Source organism: Fistularia commersonii, chromosome 32, assembly GCF_037954325.1.
Source record: "Fistularia commersonii isolate RoL2024-O1a breed Wild chromosome 32, RoL_Fcom_v1.0, whole genome shotgun sequence".
NCBI classification, from domain to species: Eukaryota; Metazoa; Chordata; class Actinopteri; order Syngnathiformes; family Fistulariidae; genus Fistularia; species Fistularia commersonii.
In genome coordinates, this window is record NC_141315.1 from 4,699,371 (window position 1) to 4,718,179 (window position 18,809).

General features: G+C 39.5%; 1 protein-coding gene across 1 annotated transcript in view; it reads right to left on the minus strand.

Moving 5' to 3' along the window:
• LOC147215198 (testican-2) overlaps window positions 1–18,012 on the minus strand; it is a 30,503-nt gene extending 12,491 nt beyond the window's left edge. The window contains exons 1-4 of the mRNA XM_086139504.1: window positions 17,641–18,012; window positions 11,541–11,667; window positions 7,781–7,867; window positions 193–307 (exon numbers count right to left, since the gene is read on the minus strand). Of these exons, the coding sequence (XP_085995630.1) occupies window positions 193–307; window positions 7,781–7,867; window positions 11,541–11,667; window positions 17,641–18,012 (701 nt within the window). The remainder of the gene's footprint in view (window positions 1–192; window positions 308–7,780; window positions 7,868–11,540; window positions 11,668–17,640) is intronic.
• Window positions 18,013–18,809: the final 797 nt, after the last annotated feature.

Consider the following 18,809-nt stretch of genomic DNA (forward strand, 5'->3'; position numbering starts at 1 on the left):
TGATTCAGTCGAAATGACTCTCGACTCGTGACACTCTGGCCTTGTTACTGAGGTTAATCAATAGTTTTTCAACCGGACACTGACACACAGCTTACTAGACATTGGCGGTCTGCTCCGTCCACAGGGAAATCTGAATCTTAACCAAATAATTTCCCTTGCAAACCCAAACATCTCTTTTGAGACTTGACTTACCTCTGCTCCATTTTTTTGCGACTGACGCACATGGCCCTCTGGTAGCCCTGAGCGACACATAACTTGTGGCGGCTGCATTTCACGTTCTGACAAGGATCTTTGGTGGTGTCCACGGCTGCAAAAGAAACAGAAAACAAAAACAGAAATCCAGAAAATCGGAGCGTTTTTTTAGCATGTTTATCCTCCGCATAATTTACTGCCAGAAACACAGCAGACGCTCAATATGCTGTATGATCAAATCCTGTGAATTTTACGCTGTTTAAAATGATCTCCTAGACGTTCTTATGCAGTGAATGTGGCCTAAAAATGATTCCAGCAGCGTGCACAAATGAATTCATCTATTTTATAGTTGGCATTGTGGATAAAAACCTAAATGTCATTAGTGAACCAGCCTATCGGCAGCAGACTGCCTGAAGTCTCCAATGTCTCTTTGATTGCGTAAAAAGCCGACAGCACTGATTGAGCATCTACTTCTCTCTCCTTGTCACATCCGGCTTCCTCCATGTCAACTTATCACCATCTCTCCCAAGCAAACCCGTCTTCTTTCTCACACACAAGCACAGATACTCGCATCTTTGACTCACACACCCGTTTTCCTCTTCGAACCTCTCTTCTTGCCGCGGCTCTCTTTCCCTCCCCTGTTGTTTCTCTCTTTCTCTGATGACTTTTTTAGCAGTTTGATGCCAACCTATTTTTCACCGATCCACTGAGATGGAAACGGCACCCCATCCTCTAGGTTCGAGAGCCCAGTGGTCATTGCCACCTGCTGTGATATCCAGCTAAAGGAGGCCTTGGTAAAGCTCACAGGCTCAGGCAACTTTAAGACTCTAAGCTGCAAAATATGTGAGTCAGCTCTGAGCAGATGTTTTGTCATCGAGCAGCAGGCCGGCGGCCAGATCACCACAAATCCAATGAAGGGGTGATACCTTGATTCCACACAATGAAAGGATAAGGAATCAGAAGAAAAGAAAATGGTGATGAAAATAAAAAATCCTGTCCGGAAGCGGTTGGTATTTTCTTATTGTGATGAAACCCTGTTAGAGAATAGAGTTAATAAAGTCCAAGAATTCATAAGGATATAATCAACTGGGTTACACCAGTCATTTTTTCCCCTCCTAAAGTATATTCTCCACTGCCCATTCGGTTTGTTTCACCGCCACATGTTCGACCTCAGCCCTCGCCAATGCGATTTGGTCACGAAAAAATAAAGAAATATACTGAGCATGTACCACTGCAGCTCACGGTGTGGAAAAACAGGATAAACCTGATGCAGTTATCCTCTTTATCTTTACAGGTTCATCGTTTCATGAACACAATCAGTATTTGTGCAATGTTCCACTCCGAATGAAACATCCATGACATGATAATCATATAATCCTAGTTTTGATATACAGACGCACTAGCTACTGATATTTATATATAATATTACATTATATATAATTTATATATACTATTTTACTTTATAATATTTCATAGATCTTTTCATATGTACTACTTTTCATATTGTACTAAACTGCAATCCTTTTATTGTCAGAGTAAATCACAGGTTACATCACAATATGGAACAATTTATGTTATTTGGATGTTTGCAATCAAAATAAATACAGATTGAATGCAAAAGTGCTAAAGTGTTTCTTTTTGGTTGACTGTCGCTCAAATACTCACTGGGAGCTGTGACAGTTCTTTCACAATAAAAGCTAAAAGCAGACCCATTAATATGCTGTCATTTATTGTTTCAGAATAACCTTGATTACAGATGATTAGCAATAATTTCATCCGTATAAATTGTCAAGATTGATGATGTATCATTACACCCCCCAAGTGCGACATAACTAGGTATAATCGAGTCATCTTGTAATTAAATTAAATTTAACCTGATCATAGCAATAAAAAAGCACATGTTTTTGTTTTTTTCTTTTTTACAAGGACAGAGGGCAATCTGTTTTTGTGTGCAATAACCAATGGTACTTGATTCAAACAGAAAAAAATAAAAAGATAGCTGTATTGCAGTAAATGTGAGCTAACATCTGCCACTGCTTGATTACAACTAAAATACATCTCAGTAAATCCATGGTATGATAGTGTAATTCCCTCATAACTGATTAACCAATTTGTTTATCTTGTAGGCACATCATCAAAATACAAGGTGAGGCATTTATTCTCAGGAAGTCTGAGAATCCGTGTGGCGTGTTACTGAATTCCTGGTTGCTCGTAAACTTAAAAAAAACTTGCTCTATTTTGGTTTATTTGAGTGTCTTTCTGACGTCTATTTTCGCCATTCTGTTTCAACAGATCCGTGATTATGATTTAACCCCCAGAGCTGAGGAATACTAGACTCTATTCCAAATAACACATTTGTCTCCTGCTCCCAATGGCTTTTTAAAGTCTCACCCTGTGAAATTCCCTCAAACTGTCACCACATATCACATTTTGGTCTATTTTTTGACCAAAAGAAAAAAGAAAGAAGAAAAAAGACATCCTGCGTTTTCCATTTGCCTCCATAGATCACATCACTTCCTTTTCATTATTCAGATTTTCCTCAGAGTTTCCTCTGGTTTATCTCAGAGAGACTGTCACTATACATTTTGCTATCAATGTGAAGTTAACATTTCCTTTCGTTAACTCCGGTTGTGAGAATAGAACATAAACTTTCATGGGGTCAGGGCACCAAACCATGCTGTTTTTTTTTTTTTTAAGGGGAATAATTCTTTCTTTCTTCTGGACCAAAGCCTTGGCCTCTGACTGGCCATTATTCCAACCAGTCACAAAGGATTCACAATTTTAGTATGTGTTATGGCCATGCAATGAGTCAAGTATTCATATTTGGAAGAATGAAATAAAACAAAATGGCACTCAGAAAGAGCACACCCTCTCATCATGCCTCTATAATCTTCATCTCTTAACACATATAATATCTCATCTGAATCCATTCTCGTTTGTTCTGACAGTGTCCAATAAATTAAGGTCACGATAATTTAATCCATACAATGTTTCAAATCAAAAGTGAAAATGCCTTTTTATCCGCTTTTGAATTAGATGATAGGACTGAGCCACTCTCATGTCTAATCTCTGAATACCCTCGGCTAACTGGCAATTTAATCTAGGCAAAGACAGGGTAGGGGGAACTCCACTGATGTGGCTTCATGGAAAGGTTAAAATTCTGCCACAGAGCATCTTTAAAGCTTACTTTCCCTCTTACTTATGAGCTGAAATGACGCTGATGACATTGCATGCAGAATTAGTATACTGAAATAACCGCACTGGATCATTGGTATTTCTTTCTAAGACCAAATTAGATGGTGAACGCCCGACAAGGGCTGCAGTTTTGAAAGTACTCTGACCCAGTCGTCCAACCATCATCATTTTGCCCTGGTCGAAGTGACTCACGCCCTTACTCTTGCACATTTTCCTTGCCATCAAAATCCTCTTTAAGGGCAAATGTTCTCTTAGTGCCTTATAAATCACACCCAGTGACAGGCGCCACTGGGAGAAACAATCAATATCACTCTCCTCATCAATTAGTATAATTATTGTTAGGGCTTATCTAACAACAAATTTGGCCCAATGGCCCAATCAATTTTAGATATGGGGAAAACAATACCTTTTGTCCTGTATAGCCCCACCTAATAATTACAAAAACATACAGATAAGTGGTATCTAAAATCAGGTCCTGTTGTGGTATTAATAGGTCTTAGGAAAAGATTTCATGAAAAATGACAATAATATAAAAGATTAAATACAAATGTAGTTAACTCATTATCACAGAAGGATGTAATTTGGTGGAAAAAAACAAATGTATGACAAAAACAGGATCTGTGACCTATCAATTGGTCATACTGATCATATCACCAATGGCAGTATTTAGAAATAAAATGTAAAGACTGAAACAAAGCACATTTGTATTTTTCATTCAGAAATCTGGCTCTGTGGCTCTGCATGGCATGACCACAGAATAGCTGATAAACAGATTCCTCCACAATTGAGCTAAATTAAGCCTTGGTATCGTAAGGGCGAGGAGCTCAGGGCAGAGCCACTGCTGCTCTTGGTTGAAATGCGTCAGCTGAGGTTGTTTGGGCTTCAGTTGAAGAGTTTCCTGGAGGGATCCTTGTTCTGGGCACATCCAACTAACCAGGGGATCTACAAAGTACTGAAAGGATTATACAGTATATCTGAGAACACCTTTGGGTCCCTCATGAGAAGGAGTGTGTCCCTGGGAAAGAAGGGCACCTGTGACAACTCTCCAGGTCTCTCTCCACCATAACCAGACAGTGGGTAAGTGGACAAAAATAAATGGATTTGGAAGTTTGGGTCCAAATAGGATTGGGTTGTATGAGGAAAATTAAATCTGGTAGTCACAGGCCTCAATTTAATATACTCTATATGTGCTTGGTTTTGGGAGGCAACATAACACTTTGTATGCAGAACACAAATAAATTAGATAAACAAGTTCCTAGTTTGACTAGTATCTTGATTTAAAATCTCTTCAATTGCTTGACAAAGCATTCTGATTACTGATTCCACTTGTTGCATGGTCGAGCTGACCTTTGATTCACATAATTTTCAATTACGTTTGACATTTAAAAGTCTTCAGTTCCTTTTCCAATTTCATTTCCTGCATAGTTTAAGGTGATTCCTTGCTAATAGTAGTTCATTTATTGCTGATTTTCTGATTCAGTATTTTGGAGAAATAAGTTAATTCCAGTTAAATTATATTTATTATATGATGATACATTGCCTACCCCTCCCCAAATATTGAAATATTCCCCTAACTCTGCAATCATACCCATCACCTGCACTAGCATCTCAACACAAGAATAGCATTTATGAAGATTTTTCAGTAAGGCCGGCATATAGAGAGGACTTTATGTTTTTTTAAATCCACCTATAATCATCTGAACAGAGATTTCACAGAGTCTGCGTCCCATCTCGTAGATTATAAACATATCAACCGCTTTCTTGCTCATGAACTTCTGTCCTCGGCCGGGGACGAGCTCCTCCTCCTCGGGCTTTTATTGAGCATTTGCGCTACGTCTACATTGTTAAAGCATGTGTTTTAGAAAAAAAAATAAAAAATCTCCAGACCAAAGAAAACTTGTTCTGGGGCGTCTACGAAATAGTCGCACCAGTCAGAACCGAGATATTCCTCTGTGATGAATATTAAACGTGTGGGACAGAGATAAGCCAATTTGACAACTTCAAGTGCATTAGCTTCAACTGGATTTGCAATTACTGTCATCCAAAGCGACACTTCTATACCGCTCACTTTAATTGGCGGCTGTGGTGTCGAAGCAGCCTGCAGCTTTTATTCAACACAAATTATGCTATAAAGCTATTTACGTATAATTTGTAAGGCTGCAACACGCGTTAGGCGCTAATCCTTCACACATATGAATGAATAATTTGCTGAAGTCCTGCTAATGGAAGCAGTTGCTGCTTTTTGAAAAATGTTTAGCACAGTTTTTCCTCAATTGAGAGGTGAATTATGACGACAATCGTGTTACAGGCATGGGTACCTAATGTTATTTTAAAAGACGCTCACCAACTCTGCAGGGGGGCAAGTTGACATTGACATCTTACTTAGCTCACTTATTAAAATGACCTGAGGTGTCAAGTCTCTTGTTAGGATTCTGTGGTATCCGGACCTTGCAGGTACACACACCAACTATCTTGTTGAATTTGTGACCCAGATCAATTAGCTCTGCAGAATTAGTCCCAGAGGGAGCCAGGGCAGGATGGAAATCAATGGTATTCAAATGAACATCACCCACACGACAGCAAGCGAGGCGTTACATTAGATATTCTCCCAGTAATAACGTCTGAAGCTGCATCTCCTTACATCTTTCTCCTTTGAGCAAGTCTTCAAAGACTTCTAAATGAAGCCGTGTGGGTGCGGTGCTGTACCTGACCTCCCACAACATGAAACGACACACAATGGTAACCTGCTAAAATGTCTACAACATGGATGAGTAGTATTTAGGACCACGACCCGGAAAATGATCCATATTTCCCCTCATTATAGCCAAAAGGACTGCTTTGCATTTGACTGGCTTGATCTGTAGTTCACTTAAACTTCTGCATTCCAAGCAATTTCAATGCCCTGGTGCAATTCCTTATCCCCTGCAGTTTCATTTTTCACTGTGTTATAAGGTCTTGCAGCACTATTAGCCAGCATAAACATGATCAGAATGAAGTGAATATGTGATGTAAGGAAATAAAGATTGAAAAAAATAAGACGATACCAAATGTCTCATATTTTCTATCGGGAAGAAACTCATTATCGACCGATAAAACATCAGGTGAAAATGAAACACTCCTGGAATTTCACAGGGGAGGGGCTTCGTAACTGTGACAGTCCTTTCTATATCATCAGACACTTCACCTCCATCTACATGTCAGATCGCAGGTAGCGAGAGCTCTCGAGGGCAGAACAGCTGACACACTGTAAGATTCACATAAATTCGGGTATTAAATGTCAGATACTAGTCTATGATCGGGCTTCATTTTCATGCAGCACATCCATCTGGTTTCCACTCCGTTTATATCAATTTCAGATACTGTTCATAACCCCCGACAAATCACAACCAGTTACCTCTGAAGAAGCTGGTTCCACATTGGACTGATTGCTGATGGCTGATAATGAATAAGATATTCGAATGCAGCTGAGTTTTGTAAACTTTCTACTCAACCTGGATGGCATATTTGATTTAGACCAGTTCACCCAATGCTATCCTAGTTGGGAGCCTCAGAATATACTGTCAAACAAACATAAACATTTCAACTCTAAATTATTCAAAAGAATAATACCCAGGACTTCATCCCCGCGAAGACACCGCTGGTGAATTTTTCAAATGCTTAGCTCGATACTGATCCATTTTTTATGATTTGAACATAACCTTTACATTTGAAAAGCCAACTCTGGACCGGATTACGCAACGCCTACTGAAGTAAGTGCTCCCTGCGAGTGTTCTAATGATGTTCCTTTCACTTCAGAACAAAAAGACAATTTGACTGAAATACACATAAATGTTCATTACAATCCCACAGTCACCATCCTCCTCCACATCTGATTTTCCGAAATTACGATTTTCTTTCAACGAGAAACAGCCCCCGTGGAGGTAGCGGGAGCCTGGTGGGAGTTCCGAGTTGAGCCCTCAGCAACAAAGGCAATTATCGCAAGCTTTTCAAACTAATGGATGCCACGGACGGATCAGTCATTTCTCTCCTGACTCACAAGTGTGTCCTTACCCACCACAAGCTCTGACACCCTGAACCAGCACTCACCACAGGTTGGGTGACCTCAGACAACTGCTGCAATTAAAAGGAGCCAGCAGTGCGATAATGTGCACCGCGCCGTTTCATCGACTACAGCAGATGTATGAATGTGGAACAAGCATCGATTATGCCGGTAGAACTTGAGCTGCAGCTGCGGTAAAACAATGAAAAGCATGGTACGTATTGAACTATGCAAATAGTATCATACACAAGCTCTGTAAGCGGAAAACACAAATGCATCCTAAGGCGTCTTTCACGTGTGTGCCACAAAAAAATTTCAAATCAAATTTTTTTCCTTTTTTTTTTTCTGACTTACTTTCATCAGAACCCAGGCTCTCCTCCTTGGTTTTGATGTAGTCATCCTGGGAAGAAAATACATTTACATCAATGGAGTCAGTGGTTTTTGAGTGGTTTTACAGACAAGGCAAACTGAGTGGCAGTTTAATTTGAGTTCTATTTTAGAAACTGAAACTTGTGTCATTGTTGATGGGATAAAGTGACAGTGAGTGGGTAACAGAGTTGTTCTTGTTGTTTTTTTTTAACACAAGGTTAAATTAAAGTCAGTTTATTTTCGTCCAACTTGTCTTTTTTTTCCCCAAATAAGAGGAGGTATTTGAGCAATAGAAGATGAAATGTTAAAGAGCTTAAGAAATTGTTTTTATATGACAAACAGAGAAATCACATTAAAAAAATAAACTACATCTCCCATCCAGGTGTGTCAATGCATCTGGTTTTAAAATTGCATTCTGTTGCGCTTAAATAAGCTCTCAAATGATTTCATGTCCTGCTCATGTTAAATTACCCAATTTTAACTTATTCATTTCTGTACAAGGTTGAAATCATATTAGAGATTGCCTGTATTTTCCTCACACAGAAGACCTTTTAAACATTTAACAAGGACATTTCTTTTCGACTCAACACAAATATGCTCTTCTCTTTGGAAGTGCTAAAGGGGATGCAGGTATCAAATATATTTGCAGCTAATGAATTAATCAATAATGGTAATAAAGTGATTGGACAAGGCGGAGAAAAAAATCCTCCTATGCATTAGAGTAATTGTAAAACTGATAAAAGAAGAACAAATCTCTTCAAAGGATCAAATTACTGTTTTTTCTTTGAAAAGAAAATTAGGTGGTTTATCATTGGATTCTTAACACTCCATAAACTATTTTAATTGATAGGAATTATGATTGATAACAAAGGTGATCCCTGTTCAGATGACACAGACATTTTCAGTTTGAGGAGCCCAGACTGGAACATGACAATATTAGAAACATTTTATAAAGATTTGAAAGGACATTTTATCTTTTATTTTATTTTCTCATTTTCTCCATGACTGGAAAACCAATCTAATGTTTTCCAGGTTTATAAAGTTTTCCAAGATGTGCGGGATCTCTCAAAAGTATTTTTTCCCCCAGGTAAGCAAATTTTAAGCAAAATACACCATTCTAACATCACAGAATCCCTTAACCATTAAATTAAAAGGGCACCCTTTTTATTAAAGAATAGTGCTGACCATTTCATATTACGGTTCAGTGGCAGACCCGTGCAGGGATTTTCATCACACAATCTTCAACAGCATCTGGAAATATCAGCATCCAGGAAGGCTAAAAGTGCTGATGAAGACTTTGTGGTGCGGATCTGGGCCCCACCTTCATCAAGAATGTCACAATGACTTTCACTGCTTTTTTTAACAACTGCATTTAGTGTGAAGAATGAACTTGGGAATCAAAAGCTATGAATACAAACTTTTCCACTTTTTTTTTCAATTTTTTTTTTTTTTTTTTTTTAAATTATGTGTTGGGAAAGCCGTTAATGTAACTTCTGAGTTTAAGAAAGCAGCGAGAGATTAAATGCATCTCATAAAGTATGGGGCTACCTAAGCTTTAGTGCCGCTGTGAGGGAAATGATAACTTAATAACTTAATAACTCGGGGTTTTTTTACTGTCCCTTGCGTCGGAATGATAATAAAAATTCAGTGCCCCCCTTGCTGTTACCATTTTGACCCATTTCTCCCGGTGTGGCGGGACAGAGCGGATCAACTATAAAGTGTTTATTACTCGGCAGGAAGCCCAGAGAAAACCCAGAGGATCATGTCTGTGCAAATTGAACTCGGAGACAGTAACACGCCAGCATTGTGGACGTTATCTTAAATAACCTGCAATGCCGGAGGAGTTAAAGGTGACGGGTTCATTTTCGCTTCAGATTTATTTTTTGCCTGTTTATTATTGTATTAATGATGTTTTTTTTTGCCATGATTAAAATGTCTGAGAACCAAGTGGACTTTTTGTGTGGGCGAATGTGTTTATCATTTCAATTTTGATTTAGGTCAAATTATCATTTCAACATACCAACATTTTCATATCTATATACATTTCTGTAAACAAAGGATGGATTTAATGTGCTCTACAAAGCTTTATTCTGGTTTATACTGTGATACTATAATCATCATTTATTTTTTTTGTTTTTTTAATTATCTATTTATGAATTTTTATTTCGGGTCAACTAAACAACATTATGGATGTGATATTAATGAAACACAAACTTCATTTGATTGTATTGCATCCTACAATGAAAATGAAGCTTTTAAATTCAATTCTAAATGTACAGTAAAAGCAAATCTCACCTGCCTCACTGGTTTTCCATAATTGTTATATAATTAATCATTAAAATTAACTCCAACTGCATGGCAGGGATCTTGTCAATGTGTGACTTATCAAGAATATACAATTTTGATAAACTTTGCTACGCATGCTCCAATTTATGTCTATAATGACCAAAAAAGGGGTGGTTGTCATCCATGCCCATTCTTAAAAAACTGAGTTCACCTTCAAAAAATAATGAATTACATTACAAATGATTACAAATAAAAATACATTTTTAACTATCATCAATCAATTTTTTCACTATACTTCTAGTAACGCTTTTTTAAAAATAAACAGAATTGCATCATTTCACTGCAACAACTAGCATTTCAATATGTAATAAAAAAGATATATATATTAACATGATACAGGGAAATTAAATATTAGTTTCAACCACTTTTGTGGAAATGCACTAGAAGTTATGAGAAAGTAAAATGAAATTTATCACATTTTCATAAAGTTATAGATGCATTGTTGCGAAGTGTAACATGTGTTTTGTGAATTCTAGCTTAAACAAATGCCATCTATGGTGCAGTGACACAGTCAAGGAAAATACATCATCTCAAGGTAACAAGCAAACAAGCTACTAACCTCCACTTCCTGTTGACAAGAACCAGCAGCACGGGGAAAGAGAAAGAGAGAGACGGCGTTAGAGACAAAAGAACACTTGACCAGTTTTCATATTGCGTCCGTTCGGCACTGTATGAGTGGGTTGGTTTATTACGATTATGGCGGCGGTTAAACTGTCGGCCCTTAATGCACCCTGACTGCAAGTACATGCCTTAGTCTCGCTGCTCTTGGGAGACAACATAAGACATTCACCGAGGATTATGAGCGCCTATTAACCGAGGATGATCAGCTGCCACTTCTATAAGCTGGCAGGGGTACCGAACACTAAGGGCTCATTCACTAGCTGTGTTTAAAACTGACTGCCAAACCCCAGCCTGCTGCCAACTCGGGGATGTGGATAAGACATGGAATACTGCATCAGCCTAGAAACATACAAGTCAAGTTGGTGGGACTCTTCCTCTCAAAGTCAACAGGCAACAGTGATTTAGCTGTTTTGTTTGTTGTTACCACAGTCACATAATACGCTAAGCATAGCGTCAACCATGCAAAAATATATAGCTCCTGTAAAGTACAACCTTGCGTTAACAGGAGGATGACTGCTTTCCGTTCATTCTGTTTCACTGTCTTGGCTCGACTCCAAGGGCATTACACATCAATACCCACCACAGCCTCTCCCTGTGTGTTTCATCATCCAATACTGTGCTGCGCTTGAAAGAAATATAGCACTGCATGGTTTATTTCAGCAACTCAACACAGTAAATAAGCCTAATTCCTATACACGGGCACACAAACACACACACAGCACCTGTCTACTTAACAGTGGTGTGACAGCACCCTAACATATCACTATGAACAATTTACGGCACAGGGACGAGCCGGAGAGCCAGCGGAGGTCTTTAAAAGGCTCAGGCAAGTATTCATCACTGAGCTGCTGCAGCAGGATGTTAGGTTTCACTTCAGAGGCTTTGCGGTGGCGGTAAATATTTGTCTGTAGCAGTGAAACAGTTCTATGTACACAAGAGGCGATGTCCCTGTTTGTCGTCTCAGGGAAAAAAAAATGTCCAAAGACAAGAAAAAAAAAAAACACCTTTCATATACATTAAACATCCACCGCTGAATACACTTGTGTTCAATTCAGATTGGCGCTTTTTTGTTGAGTTGTGACTGAATGAGGGCTATGCATTACATATATCTATATTGGATACTGTCATCTAACTGTCGAATGGGATTGTGGATTTTCTTAAATTTAGACATCCATTCATTATCCACTTGTCGTGCACTCAGGATGGAGGAGATGGAGGAATCTATCCCAGCTGGGTGAAAGGCAGGGTACAACCTGGACCCCCTGCTGGAATCAAACTAGGTACCTTCTTTATGTGAGGTGGAAGCGCGAACCACTGAGCCACAGTCACCGGTAAATTTCAAAGAGGAAAAAAAAATCTGCAGGGAAAATAATCAGCTGTAAGAAAATGATAAGGAACATTTTTAAAGTATTTCAAATTATTTAGATTACAAATTCAAACGTGAGATCAAATATCAAATGTCTTATAAAGATCACAGTAAAAGCTTAGGAATGCAGCATATAACTACCCCGATAAGCAAACTATGGAACTTAAGTGGCATTTTCATGCGTATGCGCAGCGACATAAGATTTCCTTGCCAATGCACCTCTTTGATATATAGCGTGACTATAAAAGGAGACACTTGAATAAAATAATATTGATATGTTCCGTATCGACAGTCTCGGAAGGGACGGGGACGGTAAAGAATGAAAAAAGCATCATAAAACACAAAACAACTGCCCTCATCACAAAAGATAAGAATGCTGTCGCCCGTCATGCGTCAAATGTGACGAATGCCTAATTAATTATTCGCCACTTCCGCAATTACCCGGCTTGCACCGCTACAGGGAGCGATTAGAGCCCTACAGCGAGTCCTAAAGGCTGGAGTGCTTATCTTCTCCCGGCAGCAGTGTGACAGCAAGGACACCAGGCTAAGGCTGCATTTAGTCCTTCACCAAGGTTGAGAGCGAACCGATCCTGCTCAATGCCAGCCAGGCCACTGCTAGAGCACCGAGCAAACCCAAACCAGAATGATGGAGGGGGGAGGAGGAGAAAGATCAAGGAGCATCGCGGGGTACAATATTCATGGTGGAGGTATGCGATTCATATCACGCACCACCACCTGTTCTGCCATTTGTCAACTAGGCTGTAATGCAGCTGGTGTAAAACAGAGCCGGGAGGCTAATGGAGCTTGACTATCCAGATGCTGCGGCCGTTCCTCCCGGACCGCTCACTGGTATTAGGCTGACAGCGTTTGGCCGCAAGCTTGACTGCACTCCTCTGAGTTAATGTCTCTCTCGCCTCGACCGAGCACTGTCTGCCGGTGACATAAATACCAGAGATAACCCTGAACCGCACGCCCCTCACACCGCCCAGCCATCAGCGCACGCATCCTGAGCCCCGGCCAAAATGGTCACACACCTCCCGGCCTGGCATGACAACCAGACGGGGGAAACTGGACTGCATGATGTGTGTGTGTTTGTCAGCAAATACTTTGCTCAGCTGCAGTTAGGGAGCCTGACATGTTTACACCGGTCCAGTGCTATCAGGGCACCTCAGCTTTCTAGTGACCTGCTGAGGAAGATAAACTCACAGAATTTATAACATCTTTGCTAAAACTTACTCATAGACCAACCTTTATGTGATGTTGCCTTTTTATCTTTCTTTTTGAAGTGCTATTCTTTTATTTAATGTGATGTGGTCTCCATACTTTAACTAATTATTCTTTTTGGTGATTTCTTTCACTTGATGTAATTTTTATTGTATTCCCTTTTTTTTTCTCCCTGCTGTTTTCCTTTCAGTTTAATGTTCTATGATAATCAGTTTTGCATCCATATTGAAAGCTGTTAATCATGACCAAAGTAAATTTTTATCACTATTAGCGCTAATGAGATGTTGTCTCTTTATTGCTTTAACTGCTCTCATGCTTTTCATCATATTATAACAAATAGAAACTGAGGCCCATGATCAGTAATTGGCAACAATATTTTACACTTTTTTTGTCTTCAATTGGATCTTTAATTTGACTTTTCTAAGCTGTTGTTCTTTCAGTTAAATGGCTTATTGCAATCTAATTTTAAGTGCTTCCATTAGGATAACTTCATCATGCCCTTCTCTTTCTTTTCTATTTTTTTTTTCATGTTTATAATGTGGCCCTGCAATTGACTCTCGCCCGATGACAGCTTGGGTAGGCTTCAGCATCCCCCGCGACCCTGAGTGCAGGATACACAGGAGATGATGGATGGATGGATGGATGGATGGATGGATGGATATAATGTGATAGCTTACATTTTCGTAAATTAAAAATTAGTCCTGCCTTAAATATGTTTGTTCTAAGACCTGAATAGCTCTTTGTATAATTCCTTGTTTTCAATTGTTTTGTAAAATTCAAACCTCATTACATGAAATTTATCATGATATTAAATATTGGTTGAATATAGTATAACTGCAGTCCACCACATTTTGCCTGCACATCAGAATAGGCAGGATAAAATAAATGAATATGTGTCGTTATTCATTTGTGTCCTACTCTTAACCCCTCTCACTTGCACAGAACTTGGATGAAAAGTGCTCTATGAATATATTTATGATTCTTCAATTTATCAAATAGTGCTTAAGAGGGGCCAGAAATAACAAAGCAACACATATGCTAAGTGAAAAGGGGGTCAGTTACAGGAGTAGAAGACGCAGCAATCATGCCGGTTGCAGAGGCTCATTACAAGGGAACGCTGCCAAACGGTCAATTTCACTGTTTCAGCAGAATACACATTTAAAGGGCAGACTCTGAATAAGAAACTTCTACAAGCACCTTGAACGTGCAGAATCTTCATGGAAAACTCATTTTAGTCTATATGTTTCTGACAAGTGTATAAAAGCTCTAGAGACTATTGTCAAACGTTTTAGTAAAGCAAATAAAACATTCTTGATTAAGTATATAAGTGAATTGTCAATACTGTCAAAAAGCAGGTTGATACATGCAACACTGGTGTTTGAAGTGAAGTGCAATTCACACAGTAGTGATTAAAACCATTCTCGACTCATCCGTGTACAACTGTACAGTAGAAAAGTAGTCTGAAAATAAAGGAATCATCGAGATTCACCCACAAAGGCAGCACGGAAAATATTATGATAGAACTGTCAAACGTGCTGTTGGATCTGTGAACCGCCAGAGCATGACCTCACTTCAGCACATTGGAAAAATGCACACTGTAAAGGAAATGTCACAGAGGAAAATCTGCATCTCCTGGCCCTGCTACAACAATCCATCATGTGCGTTCATCTCTCTGGCTCTATCACCGCGGCTCATCTGTCCCTGTAATAACAGGGTCGGTAAAGTCGACAGGCACACAAATCTAAACCTCAGCGCACACACCTTTAGCGCTTATCTACTTTATGGACTCTGACTTCCTCATTGGCATCCACGCATATGTGTATATGGGGGAAGGACAGGCTGCAAGATGATTTCCAAAAATAGTTCACTCGGCTATTTGGGGCAAATATGATCCTAAAGTTTTGAACTATGCTACAAAGCTGTTAACTGAGGTTATCAGTTAGTTTATAGTTGTTTTAGGAATATGTTGACATCAACAAATTAATCGTTCTCGGAATCATGAAAAAATGCTATGTGCATATTAGCCCAAAATATTAGCCAGGAAGAGGTGCTTGTAATAATGTTTAAAACCAGTGTGAGGTGATAAGGAAGGTCAGGTGTCTCTTGCACCCCTTTCGAAAATGGTAGGGTTAAAATCCCCTTTTTCTAATCCAGTTATACTCCTGCTGCGTACACAAGGTTGCATGACTCCACTGTCTTTTATAGCTCAATCCAGACTGCCATGCCGCAGCGCATCTCAGCAGCGTGAGAGAGAGAGCAACTTCTGATCGTGTGTTTTGATCTTGTTTTTCCTGTGGTGGGATACCAGCAAGTGTTTATTTGAATAAAGTTTGTCTCTCAAAACCCCACTTCTTTCGCCAGAACAATAAAAAAACGTTCCGGAGACAGATGTTTTGTTTTTTTTCAGCTGGATATGCAACATACAAGTGCTTTGGCATCTTATAGCTCTCCCTTTCAGGCACACCATAATAAAGCTACAATAACGGTATGATCCCACAAAATTAGATATCATTTTAAAACCTGCAGCACACTGATGGATGTATATAGCTTAGAATAGGCGCTTGTAGAATGGCTACATTTTAATCAGTATCTGATAATATTTCTTCATATATTCTCAGGATACTATGGATGCTGCAATCTAATCAGCTTGATTTCAGCCTGATTTACTGTGTTTGTCTTGGTGACTTCGACAATCATTATTTAATATTGACAATGCTGCTTTCAGAAATCGATACTATGAAAAACATTCACATATCAGGGGGTGTAGTTCAGTAAAGAAATGCCCCACAATGTTCCTTGTTGATATTCTGATGACTATATTTGCAGTGGAGATATCACTTAATGGTATGAGTTAGAGGTTAAATGACTAACTAGACATTTTGAAGTTCCTCCGGTTGTCATTTATCCAGTTTCATTGTCATTTACTAGATAAACACCCGGTGATGGACAGCCTAGTGATCCAGCTCATGTCTGTAATGAAAGGACACCCCAGAGAGGTTTTCCCTCCACCGAGTGCTAAATTCTGGGCCTGGCCAGATCACCGAGGTGTGTTTGCCTCCCTGACAGGCAGCTTGTCATTACTCTGGCCGTGTTTCACTCAGCAATGTGCTTTGACTGATTAATGTGGCTCAATTAGCTATGTCTCTCTGCCTGCTTTAAATTGCTGCAAAAGGGCAAACAGGCAGAAGAAGACATGAATCTTCATTCCATGCTCAGTGTTTCTCTCTGTTGTTACCAGGGAGCAGCACAAGTGCATCTCGCCTTTGCCATGCCATTATGGCACCCCAATTCAGCATTCTGGGGCCTGAGTGTGGAGGTAGCCCCCCCCCCCCTCTGTTTGTATCCCCAGCATCTTTGAAAACCACAGAGAAATGGGAGAGACACTAATGGTGAAAACCCACCACAGATTGAGCCACTTAAAAATGCATTAGAGTGTTCCAAAATGATGCTGCGTGTCTTTCGGCCTGAACCCGCTGACTTTACAATTGAAAATCATTCCAATTTCAAGTCCACATGGAGCAGCAGTAATAGCGGCACAGCTTAAGTCATATTAGCCATGACTTCTCAACACGTGTTGTGTCTATTCTCGTCTAAAGATATTCTAACAGTGTCTGTTATTGTGCCATGACAAGGCTAAAAGTTCTACATTGAATTTACTCTGGCATGATAAATGATCACATTTCTGTTTTAGGTGATTGCATGGCACAGAAATGAAAAGGTGCATGAAATTTTCCATCACACTGCAATGAAAGAAATAAGCAGCCCAGAGATAGAAATGGGGGGTGTCTTGATTGCAACAAAACACCAGAGCATTATAGGATTAAGTCGCAGCCAAGCAACACAGAGCTGAATCAAATTGATCATCTGAGCCACAGAGCGCGGGGGCCTGCAGGCAAAGGATGTATGTTGTTTTCCGAGGTAGGCTGCTTGCCTGCAATGCAGTACAGTACGGAGCACAATCTGCAACCATCTCTGCACACTGAAGGGCATGTCCCAATTCCTGAAACCATGATAGCCAACGTCGAGCATGAATCCAAGACTCGCACTATGCTGAAATAATCAGGCTGACAGAAGAGTTTAGTTCCCTGCAACAAATGTGGAGGATTTCACTAAGTGGCTTTGACATGTTATATCAATTCACTGGCTGCTTTATGTGTATTTAACATAAAAAGAGCTTCTTACAACCCCAAACTAGTCTGAAAGAAATAAATCCAAGTGGAAGCCTTTCTCTTGAGCAGCAGCTAACAGCTAATCAGAACACATTTCAGGAAGTTGCATCACAGGATACTTCTATTCTCAGGCTCCTGAACCCCTGTAGCCAATCGCTGGTGAAGTGACACATCAAACATTGCCTGGGCATATTCCACAGCTGAATCAAGGCATTGCATGCTCTGAGAGATGCAGTAATTGGCGGTGGGATAACAGTGTGGATTCTGGATTCTGCCGGACCCTGCTGCTGAGCCAAGCAGATCCCCGAAACGGCAAAGACTCTGCAGCATCTTAACCCTCTCTCCCCCCAATTTTCAAAACAAAGAAGCAGAGAGAGTGGAGGCGAGCCCTCAGGTGGAGCTCTGTACAGAGGCCCCCGGGAGCTTGCAGCTTTTGCAGGCAACACTTTGGCTGTGCTGGGTTCTGCTCCTGCTGTGTCTACCTGAAGCATATGGCTTTACAGAAAACTAAAAAAAAAAAACTAATATAAGTGATTTCTCCTTTAAAGTAGATCAAGACTCGTCCGTTTCGACTCAAAAACACAAAAAGACATTATAAATGGATAGTGGAAAATTAAGAATGTTTTGTTTACAGTTGGAACACTTTCAATCTAAGAGGGAATTCATTGGAATATGTTGGAGACTTCCTCTATGACTACGAGTTCCTGGAGGAAAACAAGGTCTATTTAATTGCTTCCATTCGCTGCAATCATAAAGAATAGTTTAATACAGAGTTTGGATTTTAATTTTGCTGCCATGTAAATAAACAGAAATGATTTGCTAATCACTATTATTCAGATCCAGGTAAATATGTCCCCCCATGCCAAAAAAGTTTCTGTTTTAAACATTGGCATCATCTTTTTTTTAACACTATCTTGTCTATCCTATTATTGATTTACATTTTTTACTTGATCAAGTATTTATTATTTTCCTACATTATATGCCATTGATAATTTTGGGCAACCAGCTATTGATACAGCCCCATTTGGACTAGCTGTCTTATTAGTGAGCAGAAAAAAATATTTTCATTTAGTTATGTTTTTATGTAGAACATATACAGAAACTTTACAAACCAGTGAAGTCCACTGACAAAAAATATGTAAAAAAAACATGAAAACAGAATTATGAACCAAAAAAAAACAATAAATAAGTACAGGGCCCGAAAAGGTTTTGACAAATTGACTGGAACTGAGATCTCAGACAAAAACACAGGACACTGAAAAACACCAATTTAGCAATAATACAAATA